The sequence below is a fragment of the Colias philodice genome, chromosome 13 (assembly GCF_061535455.1).
Source record: "Colias philodice isolate Cphi_HAF_F1 chromosome 13, ilColPhil1 Martin Lab GWU primary, whole genome shotgun sequence".
NCBI classification, from domain to species: domain Eukaryota; kingdom Metazoa; phylum Arthropoda; class Insecta; order Lepidoptera; family Pieridae; genus Colias; species Colias philodice.
Genome location: NC_143098.1, coordinates 2622253 through 2649187, shown reverse-complemented (window position 1 = coordinate 2649187; position 26935 = coordinate 2622253). Strand labels below are relative to the sequence as shown.

Sequence of the window (26935 nt, the reverse complement as noted above, 5' to 3'; positions counted from 1 at the left end):
GGAACTAATAGACGAGTAGAGCTAAGTATGCCGAGTTTGGGCTCGTTTTGTTAGTTACGTTGAGACCTTACCTCCGGACTTGATGGAGTGACCTGAAGGTGTACTTCGAAGACGGCTACTGGAACTAATAGACGAGTAGAGCTAGGTATGCCGAGTTTGGGCTCGTTTTGTTAGTTACGTTGAGACCTTACCTCCGGACTTGATGGAGTGACCTGAAGGTGTACTTCGAAGACGGCTACTGAAACTAATAGACGAGTAGAGCTAGGTATGCCGAGTTTAGGCTCATTTTGTTAGTTATGTTGAGACCTTACCTCCAGACTTGATGGAGTGACCTGCAGGTGTACTTCGAAGACGGCTACTGGAACTAATAGACGAGTAGAGCTAGGTATGCCGAGTTTGGGCTCGTTTTGTTAGTTACGTTGAGACCTTACCTCCGGACTTGATGGAGTGACCTGAAGGTGTACTTCGAAGACGGCTACTGGGACTAATAGACGAGTAGAGCTAGGTATGCCGAGTTTGGGCTCGTTTTGTTAGTTACGTTGAGACCTTACCTCCGGACTTGATGGAGTGACCTGAAGGTGTACTTCGAAGACGGCTACTGGGACTAATAGACGATTAGAGCTACGTGAAGGTAGTCGTGATGATACACCCGAAGGGCAACCGGAAAGATATGACGATCAATTTTTGAAGGAGAACATGAAGACACATTTAATTCGATTTTATAAGAACAGCCTCCTTCCAGAATTGACCGATCCAAGATTCAAAAGAAATATGGAACTACAGGAACATTCAACAAATTGCCATAGTAATATAACGAAAACTAAGAATTAATTAAAAAGAATTGTTTTTCTTGAGTTTTATCCATTTTTTTATCTTTTACCCTGCATAACCCTACCCTATCTATCCTACCCTACACTACTCTACTCTACACTACTTTAGCCTATTCTACCATACTATACACTACTCTACCTTACCAAACTTCACATAAACCATGTACTTAATAGTCTGAAAAAAGCCTAAACATTTTGTTTGGATAGGTGAGCCTGTTCTTGAGTTATAAAATTACAACGCAAAGTGGCATCATCACTATCACTACATAGTATAAAACAAAGTCGCTTTCCCTGTCCCTATGTCCCTATGTCCCTTTGTACGCTTAAATCTTTGAAACTACGCAACGGATTTTGATGCGGTTTTTTTTAATAGATAGAGTGATTCAAGAGAAAGGTTTATATGTATAATAATATCCATTAAGTAGTGGAGAAGTACTGTTATTTTTGAGGTTTCTAATGTGATGTCGTAAAAAATTACATTTATTCCGCTTACATTGCAAACGCAGGCTGAACCCTACGAGTTTTATCAAAATAATGTACTAAGTATTATACACATTGAAAAGGTCTGCAGAAAAGTCCGCGATGGTATATGTCTATCTCTTATGGATAACCCACAATAACTTTTTTTTGTCATTTACTTTTTACGACAAATAATGGCTAATTTTCGAAGCGATTTTAACCAATACAGCATTAATCCTTAAGCAATTAAATACCATGGATACATTGTTCATTTAATATAGATCTATATGGCCCTTTACACCGCATGATTTAAGTGAATATTTTCGAAGATATTACAGATTTAAAAATTGCGGGACGTAGCGTTTGCGGCCGCCCGGCTATGTATTTTATACCCGTGCGAATTGCGATGCCGGAGCGGGCCGCTATATTTTTATACCTATACAACGTTCACAATTTTTCTGTAGTGTATTTAGTATCAGCATTGCACCCGTGCGAAGCCGGGGCGGGTCGCTAGTATTATTATAAAGAGGAAAGGTTTGTATGTATGTATGGTTTTCACGCATAAACTACTGGATCGATTTTGATGAAATTTGGCACAGATAATCTTTAGACCCTGAGAAAGAACATAGGCTATGTTTTATATTTATTGCGAAATATGTACCACGGGCGAAGCCGGGGCGGACCGCTAGTTGATTATAAATAGATAGATACATTATAATATTATCACTATCATCACTACATAGTACATATAAAACAAAGTCGCTTTCTCTGTCCCTATGTCCCTTTGTACGCTTAAATATTTGAAACTACGCAACGGATTTTGATGTGGTTTTTTTTTTAATAGATAGAGTGATTCAAGAGGAAGGTTTATATGTATAATAACATTTGAGGTTTCTAATGTGATGTCGTAAATAGTAACATTTATTCCGCTTACATTGCAAACGCAGGCTGAACCCTACGAGTTCTATCAAAATAATGTACTAAGTATTGTACACATTGAAAAAGTCTACGGAAAAGTCCGTGATGGTATATGTCTATCTCTTATGGATAACCCACAATTACTTTTTTTTGTCATTTACTTTTTACGACAAATAATGGCTAATTTTCGAAGCGATTTTAACCAATACAGCATTAATTCTTAACCAATTAAATACCTTAAATACATTGTTCATTTAATATAGATCTATATGGCCCTTTACACCGTATGATTTAAGTGAATATTTTCGAAGATATTACAGATTTAAAAATTGCGGGACGTAGCGTTTGCGGCGGTACCGGCCGGCCGCCGCGGCCGTGCCATTGCACCCATGCGAAGCATGGGCGGGTCGCTAGTTAGATATAAATAAAGATACATATTATATACGTATGATATAAGATTTTTGATAGATTTTATTAAAGTGAAACTTTTATTACATCGTCTCAAACTTTTTGGTCTGTGTAGCGCATGTCGCGTGTATCGCGGCTGCCGAGTAGGTATACCTACTCGGCACGCGACATGCGCTACACAAAGCAGTGTTCGGAACCGTTCGAACAGTTTCACTTTTACCGTGGTTTCATAAAACCACACAACATTTTATTTATAGTAATGTTTCAGTATATTGGAACTTAAAAAGTATTTGCAAGTACCTATCAGTAGTATATGTATGTGCCAAATAAAAGTATTTTCTTTCTAGTTTTCGAAAACCCACTTGCATTTGATACCACAACAAAATTATATACTAAAAAAACGAGCCCAAACTCGGCACACCTAGCTCAGCTCGTATATTAGTTCCAGTAGCAGTCTTCGAAGTATACCTTCAGGTCACTCCATCAAGTCCGGAGGTAAGGTCTCGACATAACTAACAAAACGAGCCCAAACTCGGCACACCTAGCTCTACTCGTCTGTTAGTTCCAGTTGCCGTCTTCGAAGTACACCTGCAGGTCACTTTATCAATTGCGGAGGTAAGGTCTCAATATAACTAACAAAATGAGCCCAAACTCGGCACACCTAGCTCAAATCGTCTAGTAGTTCCAGTAGCCGTCTTCGAAGTACACCTGCAGGTCACTCCATCAAGTCTGGAGGTAAGGTCTCAACATAACTAACAAAATGAGCCTAAACTCGGCATACCTAGCTCTACTCGTCTATTAGTTCCAGTAGCCGTCTTCGAAGTACACCTTCAGGTCACTCCATTAAGTCCGGAGGTAAGGTCTCAACGTAACTAACAAAACGAGCCCAAACTCGGCATACCTAGCTCTACTCGTCTATTAGTTCCAGTAGCCGTCTTCGAAGTACACCTTCAGGTCACTCCATCAAGTCCGGAGGTAAGGTCTCAACGTAACTAACAAAACGAGCCCAAACTCGGCATACCTAGCTCTACTCGTCTATTAGTTCCAGTAGCCGTCTTCGAAGTACACCTTCAGGTCACTCCATCAAGTCCGGAGGTAAGGTCTCAACATAACTAACAAAATGAGCCCAAACTTGGTACACGTAGCTCTAATCATCTATTAGTTCCAGTAGCCGTCTTCGAAGTACACTTTGGCAAGTACTTGTTTACCAATCAATCACTGTCCAATGAAATTAGGTAAATGGTATCTACTTTTGTGACCATTCAACGTTACAAACAAATCAAAGTAAATTAAAAAAAAAACATGGCAATAAAAATAAGTTCAATTATCAAGTCGTGTCAGTTTAGTCATAATTTCGTCGTTTCTCGCATTTCGCTGTGTGTGTGAGCCGTGCACGTGTAGTAGTAAGACTCAAAACGTAAAATTGATGCGCGTCAATTTGTATATGCGTCCTTAAGGGTCTTAAATTTCGTTGTTTATTATCTTTGGTTTCCAAATAAAAACATTGCGGTGTCCAAATGCGACGCGTTTTTCTTTCGTACGAGTGAAATATGTATTATGTTATTTAATATGAATGAACGTACTTGCATTTACAAAACAATATTTTTTTTAATAATTGTTTTTCAACTTAGGCTTTATTAAGTAATCAAATGAGACAAAAACATATACTACTTACAATTTTTTTATCATGCGAGTATAACACATGTTTAGATATCAACAACCCGAACTGCTTTCTTATTTCTATACGTGACGTTAAATCCCCACCCTATTACAAATTGACCTGAATTCGAGCACAGATTCTTTATTACTTAGATATATTACCACATCTTTCTACTATCTTACCTACACATCGCAAACATAAAGAAAAATCATTATCTCTTAACATACACCAGAATCTTACATCGCTACGAAGTTGAACTCTGACCCTCTCAAAGGGTTCACAGTTCAAGCTTTAAATAGATCATTGTATTGATTCCATTTCTCGGCGCAAGCGAGACAGCATATTCCGCTGACAAAAATAGATTCGTTATTAAAATGTTCGATACACAGCTACCGTATTTGTATCATCAAATCGAATAAATTCCAATATTTATGCCTAATTGATAAAATTTGTTTATCATTTATATCATAGATATAACATAACTCATTCACGCGAAAAACAGCAGCCTGTTATGTTATGTCACCTGAAAGTCATTTGTTTATAAATTAATTGTAACATTTCATAATGTAAGCCTTATTTAATTAATAGGATATTATTTTATGTTATTACCGCTTTTACGCACAAACGATCCTTGCTAATGCGTCATAGTTTATTCATATGATAATTTTCTTTATTACCATATTTTAACCGTTCTGATTTTTTGCCAATTAAAACGGTTTCTGTAAACTTATGGAGCAAAACAATGAAACATGTCTTTCAGGTTTAGAAATGTTTTCTTAACATCACAGCTCTAATCCCCGACTCCCTGCTGACTAAAAGATGTCCCAAGGATTGAATTTATCATTAAACAAATGAAAATCACGTTTCTAACAATTCTAACTTTCTACAGCACCTTATATTCGTCCGTTACGTACTCCTTTTTACTGACTTCATTTAAAAACCCCTATTTAACATACAATGTTTACATTGTTTTCTATAAAATGATGAACCGACCGCACGCAATAAATTGCCGAGAGTTATATTTATTTTCCATTGTACGTACGTAACGAGTTCATACAGATGTTACGACAATCATGGGAATCGCATTGTGACAATCTCTAAAGATTTTACTGTTAGCGAAATCTTATGATAGTCACGAAAGTACGTGTTTTTCTAGTTTCATTACGAATACCTATTCATTGTTCACGTTTTTGCTGTGGAATATCATATGCGTTTTCGAATGTTGGGGAAATATAACATTAACAACTTCCAGCTGCGTTGTGTGTGTGTATCGACAAACAAAGGATCATAGAACATAGCTGATAAACATAAATTTCCACATCTACGTTTCGTAATAGTAGATATTCATAATTTTATTACTTGTGAGTTGTGAGTCACTAACAGGAGACCATGAACCGCACTACCTAAGCAAACTTCAACTACATTTGGTAATATCCTCTCTGAAATCAGGTGACGGATCGTCTCTCACTCAAAACAAAGGATGCCTATTCTCAAATCCACTCTACATAATTACGTACGATATGAACATATCTAGCAGCCCCACATCCCACTCGGCTAATGTCAATATCCTGCGACAAATATCCTCTGACCTCTCGCCATTCGATCTTGCGCCTAAAATAGCACACCGATAAGTGGTTCCAACCAATAATATCCAGAACAAATGATATACACCCACTAGAGACATCAATACAGCTCCCTACTGCCCACTTACTGTAATGTATATTTAGATTTTACTGGTGCTCGCTGGTTATTAAGTAATTCGCATATTCTTATTTATTAATATGGTTTCTATGCTTAAATATATATATGAATAAAAACACTAACTTCCTGTAAAATATATAACACAAATCAATACCATATAAGGTATACCAATAAATCAAAACAGTATGAATCATAACCTAAATTCTCTTCAAAACAATGTTACAACTCATATTTCATAGCAATGAATTTTCATAAGTTACATGACTCACTCGACTCGTAGTTCCTTGGTTCAAACAGCCTATTAGGGTCGTACTGCGTACAGCCTGCTTACCAGCGTTCCCAACCGTACGATAATTATCGTACAAACACGATAATTTGGTGCCTACGTACGATGTACGATAGCATGTTATTATCGTACGCTGATTTTACGATAATTTCTATCAGGCAAAATTCGAGAATTTATATTATTTCACCCATACAAATATGAAATTTTGACGTGTTTCATATCGAACTTTCATGGGAACAGTGAAATTTTGTCAGATTGAATTTTAAACTTGGCGCGTTTATTGAACATAAAGTGGAAATGGAATCGAAACCAAAGAGTATAATGAATATTATGGCACGTAAAACGTTTGGGTTTCAACTTTTCAGTGTCCCGTTGATTTGACAGCGGTAGTTATACAAAGATTAACTATAGAGAACTTGCATACTTATCAATATTACAATTTATATGATTTATTTATTTATAATTGACTTTATTCTAAAAAGTACGATAATTTCGAACCAAAAACGCCTAATGTACGATAATTTTACGCCCCTGGTACGATAATCAGCTCACTTCAGGTTGCTAACACTGCTGCTTACCAATAAGTACATTGGTATCAAAATGCAATGACTAATACCCTAGTTTGCTACGAACGTTGACATTTCATTGCTGAATCATTTATTGAAACATTATCGTTAAAACAAAGACTACAGGTAAATTAGCTTGGAGAAATTTTTGCATATGTAGTGGTGTGTATATTACTCAGATCTTAGAGCGCGTTTCCACTATATCGTTCTGGCCTATACAAAAATGTTTCGATATCCTAACATTACTATTTAATTTTATACTTATTCCTAGCAACACTTTTGTTTTCAATAAAAACAAGTTTTTATTTGAAAGAAAATGGTTTTGACTTTATAAAAAAAAATATATCATTCAATTTTACGTCCTTGAGCAAACGACAAGGCGACTACCGTGAAACAATAAAATATCGTGTCCATAATAATTTGTTTCATAATTAATATTTGACCATAATAATTACGAAACAAAACAAATAAATAAATCGTCACTTGATAGTGGAAAGTGGAAACACGCACAAAACCAGAATAAACCAGTTTACGCTGTCCGCAGGTGCCACGTGCAGTCGTTTGGTACCGTTAGAACATAAAGCACATTTCATTCAAAAATTATAATTATTATGTACGTAGTTTAATTGATAAATTTTGTATTTGTTGATTGTTGTTATTATTTGTTATTATTGTTATAATATTTGTTGAAGTGAATTACATGTCCCGCAGCCGGAGGCCCCAAATGAAAACTCAGATGTACTTATAAACTACATTTAATAGCTAAAATGAGACTTTTACACCCATGTCTGCACGATGCAGACCGGAGTTAAAGAATGAATTTATACAGTTTAATAATTATAAAGACGTAAGCTTGGATGCTAACTAAGGGAAATCGCATCCACATTCTATTCCCGTGCGAACGGCGTATTCAGCAGTTTTGTATGAAGGCAGGGCCATAACTAGTGTTTAATTTGTGTGTAAGTGTTGTAACTTTATATTGTTAATTCAATATGGCTCCAGTGTTAAAACATGGTCGAGGCAAGCCTTTGACTTCTCAAACTAAAGAATTAAACTTTAAATGTCGTTTCTTTTTCAGGTTAGTAAATTTTTCATTTTAGTAACATTGTTAATGTAAAAGTTATATGTATGTTAAATGTGCAAATATTAAAATAAAGTCTCATCTTTTTCAGAGGAGAAACACATATAGTTTAATTTAAAATCCCTTATATATACAGGGTTACTTGTAAAACACCGGCAACCTCGCAGGACAAGATAGCTAACATCATAAGTAACAACATTTCGACTTTTGATAATTTGTTAGATTTGATTTTCATACAAAAATAAATATTCATTTAATTTTCCGTCTGAATATTATAAACTCTACGCCTCCCAAAAATTACGTAAACAAAAAGCGAACGAGAGGGGGAAGGGGGCGTCGCGTCGTCCATCCGATAATTAATAGAACATAGACTTACAAATGTAAGGAGAGTACAATAAAAGTTTAAAAAATCATTTAAAAATAATTTATTGCGTTATGCCAAAAGTCGTAGAACAAATGTTGTTACTTATGATGTTAGCTATCTTGTCCTGCGAGGTTGCTGGTGTTTTACAAGTAACCCTGTATAAAATAAAAACTAAAAATAAAATGTTGTTTTATTTTATTTGCTGACCATACACTACTACAAACGCAAAAATTTCTCCAAGCTAATTTACCTGTAAACTTGCATGTTTAGTAATTCAGACTTCTTTATGTATACTTAATACGGAAGGCATTTTTTACAATTGTATTTTGTATCTACAAGTTGTAGATAGGTAAATGAGCTAATACATGCTAATGCTCGGCAATGCATGTCTTCCACATAAATTAACTGAGCATTGACATTCACGTGTTATAGACGCTAATAATAATAGGTTTTTTCGCAATTACCTAAAAAAAAGCTTAAAGTTGAAATTTAAATTAGCAGTCAATAGTCCTGTCTGAACTTAGTTAAAAATAAGAAAACAATGAGAAAAAAAAATCAATGTGACTTTGTTCAATATAAAATCCTGAAAGTCACTCGTGTATCTCAAGGTGAGGTTAAGGATCTTTCTACGAAATAAATACTTCATGATAGACGGACACTAATTAATTGGTTATTTTCCTCGAATAAGGAGAATAAACAAAAATAATCACAAATAATTAAATGTAAGAACAACCATCATTAACATTACGTTATTTTATGTATTCTTGTATTTTACAATGAAGACACAAAAATAAACACATAAAGAGCACGAAAATCTTTTAATTTCTCCCCTTTGACTATTCAATGAGATTATAAAGGAAGAATAAACTTCAACACTTGGCTATTACTAAATCAGGTCAGTGTAACAACTAACGAGCACTCTAAATAGGGTCGTGGTCCGCCAATCTAATACATTTAGTGGTAACCGAGACGCCATTTAACTACATATATGAATATTACAATGTAGTGGCTTATCGCAAATTATGTTTAATTAACACAAACTATGTTTAAAAGCTATGAAATTATATGCTGTGTATGAGTTTTCCCGGTCGTATAAGGTAGATATGCTGTTATTTATTACCAACTAGCGGTCCGCCCCGGCTTCGCCCGTGGTACATATTTACGTTTTCTCTACATAAGAACCATCCTCGTACTTCAAGGAATATAATAAAAAAAGAATTATCGAAATCGGTTCAGCCGTTCTCAAGTTATGCGCTTACCAACACATTTTGGGATTCATTTTTATATTATAGATTTATAATATTTCTATTAAAAGTATTATATGTATAGCTTTCTACCATCCACAAAATTGTGTAAATAAAACAAAGTAAGCCTGACTTTGTTTTATTCTGCTCCTATGTTTGTTTAGATCTTTAAAAATATGCAATGGATTTTGATACAGGAGGAAGAAGGCTTTAGTCTATAATTTGTTAAGTTATAGACTAAGCGGACGAAGCCGCGGGCGAAAAACTAGTATAGAATATTTCCATACACTATCCACCAATGATCAAACACACGTAACAACAATAAATATTATCATTCATTGCACTATCATCGTAGGCAATATTTTTAATAAGCTTAACCGATGCAAGCGTATTAAAGAGTATTACAAGTCAATAACTGCGTTAAAAACAACCGACTTCAAACTTGCACTTGCAACATTTACAAATACAGACAAAAATGCTCATAAAATAAAAACTACTGGGCCTATCCGAATAAAATTTTTATGGGACCAATTCGACACCATACCGCATCGAACAAAAAAAGAATCACGTAAATCGGTTCAGAAACCACGGAGTAATCGGTGTACATACATAAAAAAAAAAAACATACCGGCCGAATTGATAACCTCCTCCTTTTTTTTGAAGTCGGTTAAAAACAATGGGTCTTATTAAAGATAATTATGTTCTTAGTATAGTCTATTATTTCAACCTTGTTACTATAAAGATAAGGTTCTAGGGTATTATTTGTCTTAATCTCCTTGAAATACATTATAATACTAGTTACTACTAAGTATATCAAGAGCAGACACAGCGAACTCGTATATATAATCGCAAATTTGTAACTAAAATTGTATATTAATTGAAGATTATTTGCATGCTATAAATATCCTGTACAATATGTGGAATCACTTTTAACTATTTATTTCTAAATCTTGGTTGAAAGCTGGTCAATCTCCGTCAAATTAATGAGTAGAATATAATATAAATATTACATCATAGTTTATTTAATATCTAGTAATAGGTTCGTAATTAGAAATAAGTCCCAACTGCTAGGCCTTATCTGATCACAGCTGTTAGGTTGTCAGCTACCGAAAATATGATCAAATGATAACGTACATAAATTATTTATCTATTACTAGTTTATCAATAATAAAATAAGCCATATTATTAAAGAAGCTATTAAAGAACGAATGACGTAGATACTTTATTATTTAACAAATATTTCCTAAAAAGATAGCTGTTGCAGTGACAATCCCATTTACAGTAACATCTTGATCCCGACGTCAAAGATTAAGAGTCAATGACGTTGTATCTTGTAAGCGGTATAATTGCAAATAACTTGTGATTTTAGCATCTTCGAAAATATTATTTATTTAGCCTTATTTTTAATTAATTTTACAATGTATTGATAATAGAGTAATTTCCAAAAAGGTACTTATACTAGCTTTCCGTCCGCAGTTTCGCTCGCGTTTTCATTTTTCATTCATTTCGTTTTCATTTCATTTCGTTTAAGAAAAACGTTTAAGAAAAATTCATTTCGTTTAAGAAAAACACGCATAATTCCAGTTCCCGTTCCCGAGGGATTTCCGGGATAAAACAAATCCTATGTGTTAATCCAAGTTACCCTCTAATAATATGTGTGTTAAATTTCATTGTAATCGGTTCAGTAGTATTTGCGTGAAAGAGTAACAAACACACATATACACATGCATCTCACAAACTTTCGCATTTATAATATTAGTACGAGTAGGATACGAAGGATAGGATAGGATTATGGATATATAGTTAAATGGAAAACGATGCAATAAAGACTATAATTATGTTGACCGTTATCATAACAGTCTATACTCTACACTGTAGTCTACACTCTACAGCGTAAATGTCTAAAGTGCGACAGGCAAAACTAACATAGATTAACCTTATGTAATAGCAGTTAGTGATAATTAAGGAAATAGTTTAGGAAAAGATAAGAGGAAATAAAAATATATACTAATTTATAAAACATAACAGTTTGTTTGCCTGAACGCGCTCATCTCAGGAAATACTAGTGCGATTTTAAAATATCTTTCAATGTTAGATACACCATTTATCGAGAAAGGCTACCTATATCATCATGTCGCATAGACCATAAGGAGTGGAGCAAAGGGTGAAACCACGTGACACAAGTAATATATGTATAATAAACGCTATACTTTTAGGCTGTGAACACAAATGAGATGATTCATCACATAACAACGGTAGACGTTGCATCATGTTCTGATGAAACATTATAACAAGGAAATGCAATAACATCGCCATTGAATCGAGACGATAATTAAAAATCGATTTAAAACAACAGACCGCTCTCCAAATACAGTTACGTTAATGAGACAGGGTCGCAAGTACTTTGTATTTTACAGTCACGTCCCAATAAAAATAAGATTCAACTGTATTTGTAAATGTTAAACAACTGCGTCTTAAAATGCTCGGATTGAGAAAACATCTGCCAATTTATTGAGATAAATAGTACGGAAATGCAACCTTTAAAACTTATAAGTAAGATATTGGAGATTTCATACAACAAAGTGAACAGCAAACAGAGCATGTTCCATATCATGAAATATAGTTGTACCGGGAAATATTTGTAAACGTTATCGTCATATCCTGGGTTCTCTTAAACAGCGTGCTATAAATTAAAATCCTGTTGCCCTGCCATAGTTTCAAAGCTCTTTTCCTGCTACAGGAAAATCTAAATTCACTTCACGTAAACCTCGAATGTGCACTGTTATCTCTACTTGTACGATAATCTCGATAAGCTCTCTTTTGAGAAGTCTGGCAGCTTCAATACACGATTTACGCAGTATCTCGAAATACGTGTTATATGTATATAGAATATCCCGAAATAGGTGGGCGTGCGCACGTGAATGGAGCAACGTCCCGTGTAGATTCGCTTATTATTATTGTTTACTTTCATTCATAATCTACTACGCATCTATTTTATAGCTTTTATGGTTAGATAGTTTATTTATTTATAATATTCTGATATAGGTACACGCTTTCCGTCAGGGGCTTCAATTGCGTGGTCAAAGGAAATTCCCATAGGAATGAGATGTTTCACCACGATATAAAATAGCCTCTTATCTATCTATGTATAGACATAAAAATAAAATCGACGATGATGCACAAACAAACAAACACAATCTCGAAATTATAACATTATAAGTTAGGATACACTCAAACTTGAAAACCCTAATATTCCCTGATAAAATGTTGTAGGCCAACGAAGGACCTTAGCTTTTAAAGACAACTTTTAATATTCACTATACGAAGTAATGTTTGTTCGTGGGATATAATATGAAAGGTGAGTAGGAACTAGGAAGTATGTTAGTTCTATCACTAAAACTAACAACTTTCACTCTAATCTTGGCATTCCTTCGAGAGTACGTGATTTATTCCAAATGATGAAGCTTGAACTACATACAGCGCATAAAATCATAATTAAATATATTTATAACGAGAATTTATTGGTATTTCATTTGTTTATTATTGTTTTGTTCTCATAACATGGCTCAGGTATTTAATTCAACAGACCTTAAGAATTGGGCGCCGTTTAATTAATTCCTGTTCTCATAAATCCAAATTTATTTTATACGTATTGAAAATTATTTTGCTTGATCATTATTTTATACGTTATAATTAGTACATATTAATTAATGATTATATATGTACTATGCCCACTTACTATATCGAATATCTTTGTTCATGTTCTCAGTGTACAAATGCAATGATAGTCCAATGATAGATGATAGTAATGAAAACATTGCATTTTCTTGGCCCTTCCCCGAGTCGACATGTAATTTGATATAACAAGGTTGATTTGTACTTGGTATGAGCCATTGAAATTATTAGATTACTAGGTGATAGGTCCTTTGATGGATTAACAAAAAAAATATTGTTGTCGTAAAATTATTTTTCAAAAAAAATATATCATTAATTTAACAAAAGCATTTTTTATATGGTAGATATGAACCTGGAAATATACCTATAATTAAAGATATTTAATTTATTTTTACGAAGAAAAACTCGCAGACAGTTGAAGAATGCTCGCTACGCCAATGCTACCGCCCGCGTACTACAAAAGCAATGCATGAAAAAAATATTTCCTCACTTATTATTATTGATTACAAGGCATAAATAAAGATTGTCATGAAAAATAATTAAAATGAGTAAAACAAATAGTAATTTGCAGTGAATACCTACCTAGGTACATCTTTGAAACATTACACATAGTAAGTTAAACTTTGCAGGTTTTTCGTGAATTATTTTCACTCCGCTGGAAAAACATCATGAACGTAGAAATTTAACTATAGAAGTTTTACTAATTAGATAGTAGTGATGGTACCTACCTACATCGCAAACCTGATACCAAAAGATAACTAAACATAAAAAAAACAATAGGGAAACAGGTGGTCAAGTATGAACGAATATTTCACTTTCAGATTTTCACGTCTTCCTCAATCTACGATCAGATTCTATTAGACACCATTTAATTCAATCAAACATCGTCACGGAGTTTCGCGCTCGTAATTAAATAGGTAACAATTAATAACGTTACTATAATTAATGTTTTAGAAGACGGAACATGTACCACAGTACACAGTACAACCAGTAGGGAAACTTCATACAACACGTTCGAAATGGCTAAAGCAGCGTGTTTACGAGAATTGTAAGGGTATTCTTATATCTATCAATTGTGATAATATCCTTAGGGTTCATATGCACTATGCGGGTAGCCGCACTGCGGGTAGCCGTCCGGCTGACCGCAGGATGCGGTTACGAATACAATTCTCGTACACACACTTGCTTGTGTGCGTGAGCCATTTCGAATGTGTTGTATGAAGTTTCCCTACTGGTTGTATCTGTATACTGTGTCGGAACATAGTACGTCGTGGTAATTATAATTAAATGCAACTTGAACCATGTGTGAATTATTATAAGAGATTAGTATCATTTTTATAGCGGAAATATCTCGTAAACATACGTTCTAGACTAGTACGTATTGTTTTCGTTTTAAAAATTGTTGTTAACTGATATAAAGAAAGGCCATAAAATAATTGTTTTTACGTAAATATTTACGCTTTGTAAAGATATCGTTAAAATATCTATGGAAATAATTTGATTCGAACATATCCTTCAATATTACGCCAACAGGCATACCTTACGTGTTCCTTACAACTAAAGTTTCAAAAAAAGACGTGTGGCACTCGGGGACTGCCGCGGTAAAGCTATTGCATAGCATGCCTTCAAGCCACACCTCCGAGCCCGTCGGAGTGGGGAGCGTGAGGTTTTTTCGTTACGGAATTTCTCGATTCGGTCCCCGCGCTCAAGGCTCGCGATAGAAGCTATGCAATAGCTTAATAAAAACAAACAATATCCAATTTAGCAACAACAATAAATAACATATAAAAACCGACACACATTGAAACTTACAACAAATACAGCGACACACAATCTTATTTGCATTATAGAGCGCTCGTGTTATTTTTGTAATTGCCTGAATAATTATCTGACCTAATTACTTGAACATGTGCTTGTGCGCAATTAATGTGTATCGTATACTAATGTTTTGTTCCTTATTGGCCAATACTATACAAGACGCTACAATACATAATTATGCCATTTGAATTGTAAAAACTAACCGTAAATTAAATTCGATTTGACGAAACGCTCTACTTATTTGTCGTTCTGCATGTTCCGTAAAATGTGTCATATTTACATATAATGAGACATTTTATTGTATTTTACAAACATAAAAATGCACGTTTTAAAAAGGGTCCTTTGTTTAACTTAAAAAACGTAACACGTAAAGACGTCAAATTTTAGTAACCTCTAAAGTGAACAACACATTGAAAACAATGAAATCTCTACATTAGGGAAATACTAGTAATATCAAACTGTACATACTATATTATACATAATAGCAAAAGGTCAAACAGATAAGTGTCTCCAACACCAACTCAACAATGACGATACCAACTGTGACCTCACACATGATTTCGATGTTCCGCTGTTTTTCATTAATATCCTGTTGAATGCAACTTCGTGTTCACAAGGATACAATTTCCATTAATATAAAGATACGATACATTTAAAACAATATAACAAATTACAATATAACAATTACTGTACAAGTAAATTGACAAGGATACGAAAATTTTCCAGCCCGATATCAAATTTATTAAGCTAGAAAATCGCTTTTTTTTTCAATGTTGAACTCATCTTTAACACAACACTAAGCCAGAGAGTTTATAATGAATACATTAGCCGATACAATAACCAAAAGGCCCTGCATTCAATCTCCAGATTAATAATATCTAATCGTTTAACCTGCATAGAAATTAGACCAGAGAAACGCACCACTCGGATAGCGATTCCACTTCAACCATTACTGCTCTTACTAAGTATATGAAATTATAATATAAGTTATAAGTTTCTCGCCGCATTTTCTCCCGCTTTGTCAAACTGAACAAATTATGTTTTAAAACTGTAAACACTCTATCTATAAAAAAACAGATCAAAATCCATTGCGTAGTTATAATGATCTAAGTATACCTACGTATGGAAAGACAGCGAGAAGGGACATTGTTTTATACATACTATATTATTATTGTGATTATATAAAAGGAATCAATTATCTTTTAGTTGCATAGACGTCAAGGCTCCATACTGCTACAATCCCGCTACTGTCTCATAAAACAATAGACGCTTAATTCAACCTCACAAATCAAACAATGCTAAGATCAAACCATGTATAAGTCGTGTCTAATTAAACACACAGTGAATAATTAATTATTTTAACCGACCTTGAGCGAATATTCGATGGGCGTACGTCTATATGTACAATTAATCACACAATTTACATGTCTATCTAAGTTTCGTAAAGCTGTTGTTAAAATTAGTATCAAGATAATTCATGAATACGGTAGTATAATATGGAATAGAGCTTTTAGCCTATTGAGATTCGTAGCTTAGAACAACAAAACTAAGTAAGACATGTTGAGAACTGATGACGAAAAAGTACCATGTCAAAATTTGCCAGCTGCCATTCTAGGACTTTAAGTCCTCGACACTGTCAAGTACACTTGCCATGCAAATTGTACCGTGTTTCATCACCTACTGATGTTGCAATCACCATTGTTTCAATCTTATGAAAGATTAGGCTCCACATGCCTTATCGTGCTGATATTCGTGATAAAGGTTCATTGATAAGCAGACAATTCGTTGAACTCATATCGGCTGTTAAGGTCGTATATTGAACTTGGGAAGTTTATATTAATTATACATGCGATAATTATTAATGCTTGCAGGGCTTCATTGGAGTGATTGTTCGAAATTGCGAAAATATTTTCTTTCCTTTTATTATGGACGCATAGGTTTATTAACCTTTTTAGGTAAACGAACAGCTACTTGGAATAACGGTTGACCCTTTCTGCGGTCAGTATTTAAATCACTATAATATTATGTATTACCATTTTCCAGTATCAAACGCACGTTTTCGGAAAAACCTAATTGATAAGTAAAACTAATAAAATTAAAATGTAATAATGATTCTTCGATTTTAAACAATTTTCGGCATATCATTTGACAACAACACTTAGAAACGTAAGGCTTAAAGAATAACATTTTTTTCCATTGAAAAAAATACACAACATGCACAAGACAAACATTGAAAATTTTATATTTACCTTGCTAACGATGTTTGTCTTTCAGCTTCAGGTAACCTATGACCTTATGTCTAGAAAATGTTTAAATTACACAAAAGAGTTATAACTTACGAAGCCGTCATATAAATGGAACAAGATAAAGGGTTAGGATAGTGATCTGAAACCCTGTCAAAGGATCTAACATTTTACAAGAATGCACCGAACAAAAGCTTACAAGAAGACCTTTCAACGTCTAAGATAATGCCATTGTAGCAACAATGTAAAAACGTTGTATTTTCTATTGTGTAGAATATAGATCATATTCCATTGAGTGCTTATGAGAACTTAGTTAGACAACAAAACGTTTGTCTGCACTGCGTACAACTAAATTTACTACTTTTTCTTTGTTTTATTAATTAACTGGCTTTCCGCCCGCGGCTTCGACTTATAACAACATCAACAAATATATACTAAACCTTCCTCGACAACCACTGTATCTATTTAAAAAAATGCTTCAAAATCCGCTACAGCGCGAGTATGTTTTTCAGGTTTTTCAAGCTCATACAAATCTAATATTATATCTAACTGAAGATAATGTTTCCATATCTTAATTTGACTCTTGACAACAGGCTTTAAACGCATTTTACTGTTAACTATAATTCAATATTGTAAATTTTTAGATTTTACTAATGAATATGAACACAGCACTTCCAAACTCATTTCCGTAAGAATCTGTAAAGTACCAACATTAATAATTACAAAATGACGCATCCACCATTACTCATATAACATATTGCATTATCAATGCGCGTACGCACGTCTAGTAACAAGATGTAACGGTTTCGTTTCACAATTATACAATTACCAGCTGGCAGTTTTTGCCCGCTTTGTTGAGGAATATTTTAGTATATAATTTAATAAACCTTAATAAATTATATACTAAAATCTTCCTCGAGATTCACTCTATTAAAAAAACCACGTCAAATTCCGTTGCGTATAGTTTGAAAGATTTAAGCATACAAAGGGATATAGGGACAGAGAAAGCGATTTTGTTTTATACTATGTAAATGAAGTAAATAAGTTTGTAGAGATTAAACGAACAATAAGCGGTAATGCGAAAATGGTTATACTTCAAGCAATAACCTAAATAGTTTAGTTTGAAAGTGGTTATGTGATACTTAATGAGTTATGCTGTGAGAAGCTTTAACATAATCCATGTATTATTTAACGTGTTCTTTTTGAGTTGGAGAAATTTCGTCCATCACTTCCTTATTATATAATGCTTTGTATTATGAAAGAGTTTTTAATCTCTACTGTTTAAAAATATTGGGATAAACTTTAAAATTTAAAAATAAATTTCAGTATGACTAAATTAATAAGACTTTTTTATCTTTACATTTTCAAAGGATACCTAAATATAAAATAACCCTCCTTCTGTCTCAGTCGGATAAAAACAAGTAACAAACTCGTTAAAATGCCATACAACCTTCATTTTCTCAAATACAATTTATTGTTTTTACATTAATACCTGTTTCAGCTGCGAAACCTTCACACGTCGCATTGGCTAGGTCACTTTTTTCTAACAAAACACAAAATTGTTATCTTGAAGTACGTACCTTGTAACAAATTGAAAATTAATGAAAATCCAGATACAACTCAAGTAAATAAATTTCATGTTTTTGGTCCATTCTCCAGTCCCCTACCTTTTTAGTTTGATGAAAATAAAATTACATCCCACGGAGTTTCAAAAAATATCTTACTGAATCTAGAAAAATAAGTCTGAAGAACTGGTAACGAAAGTTACTTTTATATCGCTTACTAGCCACGCGGTTTCACCCGCGTGGGTCCGCTCCTGTTGGTCTTAGCGTGATGATATATAGCTTATAGCCTTCCTCTATAAATGGGCTATCCAACACTGAATTTTTCAAAACGAACCAGTAGTTCCTGAGATTAGCGCGTTCAAACTAACAAACTCTTCAGCTTTACAATATTAGTATAGATGTTAAGACACAAAAGCAACCGAATCGGGTTATAATTTCCAGTTAGGAAATGAAACAGTTTACTGATAAACACCTCAATACAATTTCTTGTTCGTAATGAGTCTATTTCTGTTAATTAATACACCACTTAACACATGTTATGACACATGCCTCGATTGATCTACTACGTCTCACTACTATAAATGGTATCAATTAAAAACTATTATAGATTATATAATATTAGTCGTATTTGTGACGACACAAAATGTTTACAAGAACTGGAATGGGCTGTTTACAATTTAAACGCATTCTAATTTGTAGAAAAAATACATAAATTAGTTTGACGAGGAATGGAAAAAGAACCTTAATCAAACGAAAACTTCATCATAGGAATTACTATCTAAATAGATTCCGATTCAGACATTCCCCGTAATAAATGCAGGCAACACATACCCAGTACATGCATTTAATATGGTAGTTGCTATTGGGATTTCCAGCAAAGATTAAACTTATTGAATAACCTGCAAACTATACAAAGTAATGCATAAAATCCGAGGTGAAAATACGTATAATCAACGCTTGGTAACTCGATATAAAGTAGACTTATTGTCACACCCATATGCAGTATCTTAGTAACAATATTGACTTAGATACTATTATTAACATAAACAATAATTTGTTGTGTATTCAGCAAAATTCGAGACATCTTGTAAACATAAGCGACGATGGCGTGATCTCAGTGTATTTTTGATAACACCCAGACGACCTAATTTTTTTATCGAAATGCATAACAAGCTGGTTGACAGTCATATCGATTATTATTTACGTTCTTATTAAATAATCGACGTAATATTGAGAGTCCAACTGAATTGTATCATTTTTTTTTTTTTTTAAAGGCACCCGTCATCACAGGGTGTTCGCGCCACCTCTGGAATATTGTCCACAGACATTATTTTCATCTTTTATTTGTTTACAAATACATAATTTTCAGCCACATAATAAATTTGAATTGTATCATTAATTGAATACACTTGTAACCGTGATCAATGGTGGTATTAAGTAACATATAAAGCAACGCAGCTGCGAAGGGGGAAACTAAATCCAGAATAGTATATATTAAATCATGGAAATTAACGCTAGATCTCCAGGAAATATTAAGAAGCTGTATTGACAAAATTCAGTTTTAGATCCATTATAGGTAGGTAGATTTCATCAACTTTATGGAAATATCATCATCGGTGTTATGGAAACCATTGCGCAAAATTCTAATCACAAATCATACAATCGGTATATGCCATGTCTATGCGTTTTCTTATATAATATTGTAATGTAGGTTAATATTTCGACTTATATCTATACGAAGACTTGTCGCATATTATATCGAACCACATTATCACTGGTTTAAAGGTTCAAGTAGTTTACTGACAATATTTTCCCTATAGCACACTGCACACTATTGTAACATTACGATAGGTCTTAAAACAAGCATAATTATCACAAATCTTAATTACACTGTTGACTTGTATCCACTATCTACACGTGGTCTTCCGCGTTTGTTGCATGCTTATTGGCTCATGCAAAGCAAATATTTGATATAACTCAAATATGTTTTAAACATTGTTTGACCGTCCTTGTCAATATTGACATGTGAACACATTATGCGCAGTGACCTTTCCATAACCCATATAGGTACCTACTGAATACATTAAAATGGTACCCATTCTTACAAAACAGTCTGATGTTATCAGCTATACGTAAATGAAGAAAATCACTGTATGAAAAACTTACGACAAGCGTAATTGAGCCCAAAAAGGTATTCGAGATCTACGATTATATCTGCTTTTTATTCAAGTTTTGAACTAATTTAAGATTGTAAGTTTTTCCTCTTGTTTGGCAATTTAAATAACAACATCTATACGTGTTCTTGTCTTTTACAAATTATACCTCAATTGCACTAGAGAAAGGAAAATAAAACGGTTGGTTACGCTCAGTGGTAATAACGTGACCGTCGTCTAGGTACAATGGTTGGGTGCTCGTTACAACTAGCGGGTCGCGAGTTTGTCCCCAGGAACCATAGCATCAGATTGACATATCTTAACAAAATTGATTGCTATACTCGAATAATTGTCATCAAGTCGGAGTTAGTTAAATGGTAGCAAAGCAACTCTAGACATTTCCAGAGTGATGATGGCATTTAGATATTATGTTCAGGCAGAGACAGGCTTCTTGCTTGGCGTTCATATGGGTGACTGTTTTCATAAAAATCGTGTTCGCTTACTATGTAAATAACTGTCAAGTGTAGTTAAGTAGACAGCTCTTACATTGAAACATCTTTAGTACAGCACATTAAAATTGAAAGTTATGAAGCTTGAGTCACTGATACACGGTCGATCCAATCAAAGATGTATTTAAAGTGTCCTTAAATCTATTGCGTAAAGACGGGGTTTTATACTGTACAACCAAAATAAAACTGGGCCCCAAGTCTGCTATTTTTTATAAATTCGTCATTCCAACACGATCCCATTGTCATTTTGATAAAAGTTTGTAATCTGCTAAATTCATAATGGTCGATCAGTGGTCGGTCAGTGGTCTCGTAATGGAATCGTGGCAGAATGACATTGTCGTATTGCCATTATTATAAAACCCGGTAGTAGAAATGATTTTCGAAAAACTACTACTAAATTTTAACATTTACTCATGCCAGATTTCATTTTTAAACATTTTTACATATTATTTAATAATGTTATAAGCAATCTGAAGTAGTAAGAAGTTCGTAAATAGCAAAAACATTAAAATGTGTAACGCGGATAAAAGTGAAACTCAATAATGTTTTATCTGTTTAGCTGTCAAAGTCAAATGTGACATTACTACTTGTTTACAATTCTAGCGGCCGGTGTTTAGCTATTTATTTTCATTGTGTTTTATTTATTTATAATATTGAAAAATGGTGCTAATAGAGCAAATTTCGGCTCTAATTGATTTTTTGGAAAACCACCAAGACCTGGCGCTTGGCTACTGCAGCCGCACCAATGAAGGGCGAAGTTTAAGCAAAAGATATTGGATGGAATGCGCCCAAATTTTAAATTCCATATCGGTGGACTGCCCCAATAAAACTCCCGCAGAATGGCGCACAGTAAGTACCTATATACAGTATTATTTAATAATAGGTATGCAAAATGTATCATTAATATAATTTTTGCACTTTTTTAGTTCTACAATGAATACAAAAGCAAAACCTTAAAGAAAATTAAATCACAGAAGAGTGAAATAAGTGCAACAGGTAAGCAATTCTTTTCTTCTGGCAGCCTTGCTGAATTATAGTGGAAAGCATATAGTAATAATATTGTATAATTTGCATTTAAGGTGGTGGTCCTGCAAAAAAAATATCATTAACCCCACTCCAAGAGCGCTTATACTCAATATTAGGGCGAGATGTAGGAGAGCCACTTCCAGGTGTCCGACACAACCCACTCACTGTAAGCATTTGGACATTGGTTTTATCTTTTATCATCCATAACTGTTGTATTGCACATTATGAAGTACTTCTAACTTGTGAACAAAACTAATATGTCACAGTCTGTTGTTTAATATGTGCTTTTTTATTTGCATGCTTAGGTATCTATATTATTTATTTGTTCACCATCACATTTTGTGGACTTGCTTACTGTTTTAACAACTGCTTTTTTTTGTTAAATAGCCTTCTATCACGCTTCCTGTGGTGCCTGCTAGTCCTACTACTAGTACTAATTTTCAATTTGAGAACAATTCTTTCTCGTAAGTAGTACTACCTTGGTAACTACTTTCTTAACTATTTTGATTTTTATTTATTTATAGCCTTATATCAGAATGCAAAGTGTATGACATGTTATAATGTTAACAGTTTATTTCATACTACGGTAACTGATTCTGTGTGCCTGCGGGCAAAGGCCTCCCCCATTCTTCTTTATAGTGTGGTAGTCTAGTCCAGGTTTTCGTCTTACCAGCCATTTCAATAATTTAATGAAGTATGCAAGAGGTAATTTTGGCAGATTATTAAAAGATAAATGAAATCTATTTTAGGAGGAGTCTATGTCCAGCAGTGGATTCCAAATAGCTATATATTAAATGAAACAGTGTTTACAAAAAGAGAATTTATTTTAAATCTGTTTTGTGCAATACTGTGGATCTGTAACAAAGAGTTAAATCATTTTAATAATAATTAGAGCTTTTTCGTACTGTACTAGAATATTGAGGTGGGTTTACATTACATACCTGCTAATTTAATTTATGCATTTCTCCACAGTCTGTCAACAAGAGCCTGCTGCAGTGCCCGACCTTCAAGAAGATCCCGGTTCACCCTTCGATGGTCTTGATAATTAGGTGCTGCATAATTATTTTCCTCCTAAATTAAAAGACTGATTAGTGATTATCATGTTATTCTTTTTATTATAATAATATAAGGTGAAATTTGTGTTTATTAAAATATTGAAGATGTTTATATTTTGTATGAAGACTGATTATTGATTTCTTATTATTATTACAACTTGATATTGTAACTTGGATTTTATAATTTAAATGACAAAATGTCTTTTTGGTTTTAATATAGTATATATCTATAGATAAGTATCAGATTTTTCAATTGGTTTGAAAGTCTAGTTTAATATTATAAAATAAATATTTAGTTTATGAGAAATAAAAAGTATTTTAAATGTTGATTTTTTAACATAGTAGTTTTATTTAAAATTTCAACTTCATTATATTTCAAAATAGTGGAATAGAGATCACATACCTGTTGCAAGCGGAGTGCTTCTGCATAAACTTCATCAGGTGGCAACGGTGCTCTTGCCATGTTTGCAATATTGTGCAATATGCAACATGCATTCACAATCTTGCCTGCAGTTGTTGGGCTAAGGAAATTTAAATTTCTGATAGAACCTGAAAACTTTTTAACTAAGTAATTCTGATAAGGTACAACAGGCAATACAAACAAAACATCAGGGTATATTTAATTTCTCACTTGGCCTTTATAATATTCCTTTCATCACATTGTGTAGGCCATTTAATATATTTGTGGTATATTTTATTGAGTGCCTTTGTCACTTCATTAATTGATCTTGACACAGTAATTTGTGCAACATTATGGAGGGCACTCTGTCCAATCAAAGTTTGATAGGACCCTGATGCATAAAATGCAAGTGCTATTAGAATCTGCAATAAAAAATATAACAAATCAACTATTTCGTGTTTATAGCTACAGAACAATAAATCAATGAAAATCAAATTCAGATTACTAACCTTCATTTCTGCCGATATGCTATCGTTTCGACGCGGTCTGGCCATAAGGGGAATGAGTTCTTCAATTAACCCCCTTACTGAGTCCTTTCCAAGGCGAAACGTTTTTACAAATTCCGCCTCGGAAATATCAATAAAGGGGTTTGTACTAATTCTCGTCAAGCGACGGGCTCGACGACGTCTTTTGCATTCCGCCCGTCTTCTTTCTCTAGCATCCACTGCGGCTAGCTCGAGAATATTTGCTCGTAGTGAATACATTTCTCCACTCAATATTTCACAAAGTACAATACAAACACGATAGATAACAAACTCTTTTCGACAACCGAGCTATTATAAGCAATGACTGCACAATGACGATCCAATGGTAGGTCAATGATCAAAGGAACTGTCAAAATTTTAGCAGATTACCCCATACGTCAGTCATTCATTTGTCATTATGTACGAGATTACCATTCTAAGCCATTTCTTTCAATGGAATGTCAGTGGTTGACCATGGGAAAGTCATAATGACACCATTATAATAGTAGATTACCAAACTTGTCAAAATCAACAATTTTGAAATCAATGATAGACCATTCTGACACTATTGTAATAGCAGACTTGAGGCCGTAAGTCTGTACGTTAAACATCAATTGCAGAAATAATATAGCATTAGGAAAGTACGTGTACTCCTTTATATGCGAAATCTATGTTTCAAATGTGTTTTGTTTATCAATATTTATACCACTGAATTCAGTCCGATATATTTCGACATTTGCCGTAAAATCATACGTCAATCTCGCTCATACGGCTCAACGGATCAAATCAAATTTGGCAGAATGGAGGACTATCAACGTGGGATAGGCTATTTTCAGCTCGTAAAATTTCCATACTTCTGATCGCCAGAAGCTCGGATAAATAGATATTTCAAGCGACCAGGTTTTAGTGGAATATAATTTTGCTAAAAGCTAGTAATATTCTTCAATTATTCCATTATTCAGATCAACATTTCACGCAAAAAGCCTAGTAGCTGCTATACCTTGATAGAAAGTGAAAGAGCTTTAGTGGTAGCATATATAAGCATAGCGTTAAAAAAAAAATCTAATTTATATACAAATGAAATGGCGTAAGACATACTGTAACATAACATAAGCTTGGAATTCTGGCGAAGGTGAGACAGTATTTCAGCCCGGGACAGTTGCTCAACCTTTATCAAGCACAAGTCCGATCGTGCATGGAATACTGCTCTCACCTCTGGGACGGTTCCGCCAAGTACCAGCTAGAGGCGCTTGAGGCGATAGAGAGGCGTGCCAAGAGGCTTATAAACGACGATGAGCTAGTAGGCAAAAAACTCCAGAGCCTCGCTCACCGTCGCAGAGTGGCCAGCTTATCGGTTTTTTACCGGATACACTTTGGTGAGTGCGCTGCGGAACTACACGAACTTGTTCCGCCATCCCCATTCTTCCATCGATCGTCGAGGCGCACAGATTCTAGGCATCGCCATATGGTGGACGTTCCATGTACCCGGACTAAGCGGTTCGATTCCACATTCTTCATCCGAACCGCGAGGGACTGGAACGCGCTTCCTGAATCTGTGTTCCCCGACGAGTACAATATGGGGGTCTTCAAGCGAAGAGTGAACTGGTACCTACTAGGGAAGCGCGTACCATCTTAGACCGCATCTAGCTTTCCATCAGGCGAGATTGTGGTCAAGCGCTTCCCTATCTAGAGTAAAAAAAAAAAAAAAAAAAAAACTCAGCATTCATCTCCTTTACAAACCAATCAATCCTAAAAAGTAAATATGTACATACTAAATACTGATAGTACTAACTACCCACAAGCATATTTCGTTTACCATAACGTAAATCTTGCAAAATTCCTCACTTGAATAGACAAAACCGCGTTCAGCCATAGTCTACATCAACAACAATAGCAGATAAGTAACAAAAATTGCGTGTCGCATACACACAATCGTACTCAAGTATTCACAGTGAAACCGAAAGTAAAAGTATGCCAAGATAATGCGGCTATAATATACGTTGTGTATCGTTAGGGTTGCCAACTTATAGTTATTAAGAAACAATGAGCTAGCAGGCCATGCTATAAAACTGGCCTGAGCCGACCATTGCTATCAAAAACAAAGTGCCTGTATCACATATTTAAGACTTAAAAGATTTGTTGAAAGCTTCTCGAAAGAAATTTCGAAGTACCGAAGTTATTGTTCTTGGATTGTGGTTAAGATTAGCTGGTGATGTGCATTTTAACAATATTTTTGTTATTTCGATTTAAAATTAACAGTTAAAAACACAAGCTTTTTACTAAAATAGAAGTCAAGGTAACAAGAATAAATTATAAAGTTCTTTAGTGATCATAATTTATTTCCCGATCTTGATTTTATTCATAAAGACCACACACATTTAATCAATAAAGACGACATTATAGATAAGAATATTAATTTATTAATAGGTACCAGCCCTATTCACGCTCCA

At 34.1% G+C, this 26935-nt stretch overlaps 2 protein-coding genes across 3 annotated transcripts in view; one reads left to right on the top strand and one right to left on the bottom strand.

The window, feature by feature from the left end:
• LOC149483232 (transducin beta-like protein 2) overlaps positions 1-26935 on the bottom strand; it is a 96582-nt gene that overhangs the window by 18364 nt on the left and 51283 nt on the right. The window lies entirely within an intron of this gene.
• Positions 21673-23655, top strand: LOC149483233 (uncharacterized). Of its 2 annotated transcripts, none has more exons than XR_016316477.1 (4): positions 21673-22329; positions 22407-22476; positions 22560-22970; positions 23479-23531. XR_016316477.1 is itself a non-coding variant. In XM_089702201.1 (4 exons), exons 1-4 carry the CDS (start codon positions 22141-22143, stop codon positions 23584-23586), a joined length of 480 nt encoding a protein of 159 aa, XP_089558327.1. In that variant the 5' UTR covers positions 21673-22140; the 3' UTR covers positions 23587-23655. The 2 variants fall into 2 exon arrangements, 1 of the variants encoding a protein (XP_089558327.1); XM_089702201.1 differs by having other exon boundaries at positions 22560-22672; positions 23479-23655.

Bases quoted from the DNA above. Each gene is read 5' to 3' on its own strand.
- LOC149483233 (XM_089702201.1), top strand. From the start codon at position 22,141: ATGGTGCTAATAGAGCAAATTTCGGCTCTAATTGATTTTTTGGAAAAC. The intron at 22,477-22,559 runs GTAAGCAATTCT...TTTGCATTTAAG, and splicing joins GAGTGAAATAAGTGCAACAG to GTGGTGGTCCTGCAAAAAAA. The intron at 22,673-23,478 runs GTAAGCATTTGG...ATTTCTCCACAG, and splicing joins TCCGACACAACCCACTCACT to TCTGTCAACAAGAGCCTGCT.